The 5,502-nt window shown below is 44.9% G+C and overlaps 2 protein-coding genes across 2 annotated transcripts; one reads left to right on the top strand and one right to left on the bottom strand.

The window, feature by feature from the left end:
- Nucleotides 1–343: 343 nt before the first annotated feature.
- her11 (hairy-related 11) lies at nucleotides 344–1,767 on the bottom strand (the record flags this gene model as incomplete). The annotated part of the gene is made up of 4 exons (XM_079167757.1): nucleotides 344–981; nucleotides 1,119–1,212; nucleotides 1,325–1,420; nucleotides 1,714–1,767. The coding sequence occupies 4 exons, from the start codon at nucleotides 1,765–1,767 to the stop codon at nucleotides 344–346; spliced, it is 882 nt and encodes a 293-aa protein (XP_079023883.1).
- A 2,400-nt stretch (nucleotides 1,768–4,167) lies between these two features.
- On the top strand, nucleotides 4,168–4,965 carry her5 (hairy-related 5; the record flags this gene model as incomplete). Its single annotated transcript, XM_079168194.1, has 3 exons — nucleotides 4,168–4,176; nucleotides 4,293–4,388; nucleotides 4,504–4,965. The coding sequence occupies 3 exons, from the start codon at nucleotides 4,168–4,170 to the stop codon at nucleotides 4,963–4,965; spliced, it is 567 nt and encodes a 188-aa protein (XP_079024320.1).
- Nucleotides 4,966–5,502: the final 537 nt, after the last annotated feature.

The raw sequence follows: 5,502 nt of genomic DNA, 5'->3' as shown, positions 1-5,502 counted from the left end.
ACAGACCAAACATATATTATCTGAAACAATAGTATTGCCTATATCACATAGATTACTAAACTGTAAACACTTGTGATTATTTGGTTCCAAGAAAAGTTTCTCACGGACTCACATGTGTATTTGATAAAGGCATGCTGTGGACTATAAACATACAAACTGAGACTCATTAGCTTCAGCACAATTTTTATTTAGAAGAAAAATACAAAATATAGGAAATTTGAATAATATGTACACTATACATTTCCAGCATGGAGAGTTTGTCCTCCTCTCCACAGCCAATGACCACGTAGTTCCCACCAGGTGGCTGTGCTGTTCTCAGTTCGTCAGTCTCTGATGCACTCCATCAAAACCAAGGCCTCCACATGGTCGACGAAGAGTTTGGTGGCGACCCCTCCCTCAGTGCAGGGTGTGGAGGGGATATCAGTGTGAGGAGAGGGGGGCAGTGGAGGGCAGGGGGGCCAGGGTGAGAGGCCGTGGGCGAGAAACTGAGGAAGGAGGTGTTGGAGGACAGAGGTGACAGGCTGGGTGGGAACGGGAAGTGAGAGGCAAATGACGGGAAAGGAGGAGAGGTGGCATAAGCGGAGAAAGAAGGGGAGAACCAGGGGGAGGGAGGAGGGGACAGGTAGTCGTGGAACGGTGTGGAACAAGAGAGGGGCTGAAATGGGGAGTGAGATGGAAACTTAAGAGACTCCTCTTTCCTCTCTGATGTGTAAATGACATCAGACATTCCATCTGGTCCTTTGGTCATCTCAGTGTCCGTCACTCGAGTATTGTTGGGCTGCTGGCTCTCTGTGTGATGTCTCAGCCCCTCCATGAGGCTTGTTCTCTGCGCTGGGGTTATTTTTTGCATGTAGCTGGTCAGCTGGGCCACGCACTGCTGAAAACCTGCGCTCTCGATGGTGAAGAGAGTGGGAGCGCTGGACTCTGAGCGACGAAGGCTCGCCACAGGAGCCCGAGGCTTCATGTGGCTGTCAGTAGAGTCTGCAGCAAAGAGACGGCACCAGGGTGAGGGATAAAACGGGGGTGGAAGATTAAAACATTGATTTGCTGCAGGGAAACATTTGTGAAAAATGTAATAAGTTAAAAGGAGTTAAAGAAGTACTTTGTTTTTGACTAACCCTTTCTCAGTTTCCTCCCATCTGTCCACTTCTGAACATATTCCACAGCCAAGTCAAGAATCTCTGCTTTCTCTATTTTAGGATTCTGAAGCCGCTGTAGGTGATAACAGTGCAAGGGGGGGGGGAATACATTTCATCATTGTAAGGTTATGATTCCCCTTAAACGCGTAGAGAGGCTGGATGGGATTGTGTTTAACAGGACTCACTGGATCAGACGTGTGACTCAACAGCAAACTTCTCAGTTCGGCCAGACTTTGATTTATTCGGTCTCTTCTCTTCTTTTCCACCACGGGTTTGAGAACCTGGAGACACACAAACCGCATTGTGTGAGTATGGTGAAGTTGTTGTGTATCATTAGAACCACTTGGGTTGTCAGGTTGTGGAAAGAGAACCGTGTTGGTTAGCATGCCTGCAGTAATAATGGTAATTCCTTAACAAACATGGCAAACTAAAAATAGTCCTCATTAATGGCTTGTAACTGCTCTGTAAAGGATATATTAAATGATTAATCAACATTAATAAAGCTATTCGTCTTAACATAACCTTTGTAATGGGTATATCTTAACAGAACGTGGTAAATCAAATCAGTTCTTACCCTTTTTCTACTCTTGCCATCCTCCAGAATTGGGCTTTGTAGCTTCCTGGTCATGTTGTAGTCTTTGGTCCAAATGTCCTGACTGAAGGCTGCAGCAGTGAAAACGGCCTCCTGCTCCCTGAGGGCCATTATAAGTAGAGCTCAGGCGGCCTCTGATTGGCTGACAAGTGTAAGTGACGACACTTGGTCGGTCTGTAAGTCGGTCTGTCCTAACTTTGTTATGGGCCGTGAATAAATTCACTCAATCGATACTATTCATTTCAAACAGTGATCAGGTTGTGAGATTTCTCTAAAATAACTTATATAGCATATTAAAGGCAACAATATTACCAATGACCAATCGCGGATCTTTACAAGTGATGACATCATCAGACCTTGTTTTATAGTTTATCAACCTACATCACTCGTGAAAGGTTAAGCACTATATATATGTTGTCTAAGAACATTTCAGACGTTAGAAGTGGGCAGTGAAACAGTATCTAATGATTTGGGATGGCCATCGTCTCATACAGCATTTATTGATTTCATTAGGCCAAATGTATTCTGAGCTCTCCGATTACCTTTAACGCCTCTCAGAAGTGAGGCTATGGGAACTTTTTTTTTTACTCGTGGGAACAGAAATGAAGTGAGAAAGTGGGCAGCCGCGAGGACTTTTTATGATGTGTGAGACGTCCACACGTTGAATAAGTGCTGAAAGAGACCAAATGAGAGCAGCGCTGGTCACAATGAAGAAGTGGATTAACTTGCACATAACACATCACACATGTTTACCTGCGGATGCAAGACTCTCCGATTTACGCATTTACAGTTAAGCACATCAAATTTAAAAAAAACAATGTAACTGATAAACCAATAGATCGAGGTACCGCAGTGGCAAAAGGGGAACAGGTCACGTGTGTCCGCTGATGTGACGAAGTGCGAGGGTGATTATTACACCTGAGTGTTAAGTGTGCGCGGCCTCGGGTCAGCACGATACCCGATGTTTGGACTTCACACAAGATCCCTCTTTAAAAAAAGAAAAAAATCAAAGCAGTTGTTGGCTTCGTGTTCCCAGCCCCGTTTGATTTCAACTCTTTTGTCAGTGTGGCCGACACACCCGACGAGTCACGATATTAGAAGTCAACGGTCCGTTTCTCTGCAAACCAAAGGGCGCGTTTTCACTAATTAGTTTCCATCACAGGCTCAGGCGAGCACGTTATATGGGGTTTATTTATGGGGCGGGTCCACGTGGCTTAAACAAATTAAATATGTGTTTCCTCTTCCTATAACTACATCATCATACTGCTGCAGGGGGAACAAATGCAACTACTAGGAAATTGTGATCATATGTTTAAAAAAAGTGCTTTAAAGTGAGTTTCCTGGAGTTCCTCTCTTCCATGGTTACCAACCGTGATCTCTGAGCCGTTACTAATCGCCATCTCTTTGATTTGAAACGGAAGTGTCGTTGCCTCTGAAAAGCCACTTAATCTACGAGATCCCCGTGATCCGATCATCCCAGTGTTATCTCCACACTCAAGCCTATTATGGGGATCAGGCTGCCCATAAATGCAGTGCGGAGAAAGCTACCCCCCCCCCAAAAAAAAAAAACTCAAAGCCCAGTCAGACCAAATGTCTGAAATCATTTTAGAAAAGTGCGAACATTAGCTTCAGTCAGGAGTCAAAAGAGGAGTCTGAAGACAAACACGGCTCCTTCACACAACACACGCGTTTAGGTGTGAATCGGACAATATGGCTCAACACCAGGCCAGGTCCTAATTAGAGATATGTTAGGATGGTTCCAAATCAATGAGCAGAAATGGCTTCACCATGTTGCACCTATCTATATTTCATTATGTCATAGACATATTTAAAGTAGCGAAATTGTGATTTAATTTGACATTATTGTGTTTATTTTGGCCTGTGATTTCGTGCACGTGCATTCAAACGTGCATTCCATGTTTTAGCAGTATAGGCATTTTTGATATTCTCTGCACTAGAACCTCCTTGAGATGTATGTGAACCAACATTATTGAATTAATCAAGCAATAAAACTAAGACGGAGATTGTTTCTGTCTTCATCACAATTGCATCAGAATGAATCTATGACTCGATCAAACCACTAACTTTAAGTTGAAGTGTTTCATGGTTTGGGATTACCCATGAAAGACCACACGGCACGCTCCCTTTCTTTTAATCTACACTTCCAGTTCAGCTCGGAAGTGAAAGGAAGTGAAAAGAAGAGGATTAGATGGAAATAAATTAAAATTCCATTCAGCGTCACTGCTGCGTGCAGCTTGGTAAAGGTGAGGGGCGCGACCCACAGGGGGCGGGGCTATCTGCCAAGATATCAACACATTGCAACGAGGACACAACCTGAGTCGTTGTTTTTTTGGAACCACTGTGAGGACAGACGGACACGAGTCAACTCTTATCATGAAAACTGTAACTTCACCAGAGTCTCACCTACCGAGGAGCATGAGGAGGGTAAGATGCTGCATTCTGACTCCTGTAGGCCTACTGCATTTATGAGTTATCTAAAAATAATCATCCAAAATGTTCTTCCGGGTGCTAATTGTGATCTTTTACTTTTCAACCCCAAGGTTCCTAAACCTCTGATGGAGAAACGTAGACGGGAGCGGATCAACCAAAGTCTGGAGACATTGCGCCTTCTGATGCTGGACAGCACCCACAATGAGGTACGTCTGTGCGCCATGCTTTTATTTCAGTTTGATATCTGATATTTTTAAACAAAGGTTAATATTTTGAAGTCTATACTTCCTATATTTAGTGAGAGTGCTCTTCTCCTTTTAGAAACTGAGAAATCCGAAGGTGGAGAAGGCAGAGATCCTGGAGAGTGTGGTCAATTACCTGGAGAGGGAGAAGGGGGACGCGAAGGACCCCCGGTCTACGTCCCGGGGGCAGAGACAGAAATCCGCCCGCCAGCACAGCTTCAATGACGGCATGAGGTCCTGTCTGCTGAGGGTCAGCCACTTCGTAGCCAGCAAGAGCCAGGAGTTGGAGGGCACACATGAGGACGCGGTTCACGCTTCTCTTGCGAGTCCCGAGCCCCAGACACACCCTTCGTCTCCCGGACACATCCACATGGCACAGGCCGCTCTGTCTCCTCAGCAGCTGGCCCAGTGCCAGGGCGGGATCTCTCACCCGTACCTCACCCAAAGGACTGGCCTCCACTGTGACACCAGGGAGCTGCTCTCCTCCACGGCAACCTGCACGCACATCAGCGACCCTGTGTGGAGGCCCTGGCCTCAGTGACAGCACACATGTTTAGATTTGGATACTTTTAGAAATGTACTGTAGGACGCCCACAGACTGTAAATATGTATTCTGTTGTACTGCCTGACTGTTGTACAGCCTACAGTGAATATATTTTCCGTGAAAACCTCTCCACTTCCATGTGGTGTTTTTTTATTTACGATTTGCTGTTTTGCACGCGCATTTTTTCTTCCTTTTTTGCTATGATTTGTATATACGTTTTTTTTTTCTTTATGCGGTGGTGTCCGCATGATGATTTTTTTGATTTTTGTTTTTTTTGCTGTAACATGCATACAGACGCGTGCGTAAAATGCACATTGTGACACGAATTCATTCTGATTGTGCTTGCTGAATTCTCAGTTCCGATTTCAAATAAAAAGCACAATTTCCTGATCATTCGAGTGGCCTATCTGCTGTGTGAACAGCTTGTACTTGAGCAGTCTTTCAGCCTTCAATAGAAAGGAGACATCCACAGGACAGTTCACACGTATACTTCCTCCAGGCTGGGCAGCCGTTATGACGCGTTCGTCTATTGAA

This window comes from Pholis gunnellus, assembly GCF_910591455.1.
Source record: "Pholis gunnellus genome assembly, chromosome: 10".
NCBI lineage: Eukaryota > Metazoa > Chordata > Actinopteri > Perciformes > Pholidae > Pholis > Pholis gunnellus.
This window is presented reverse-complemented; position numbering and strand designations above follow the sequence as displayed.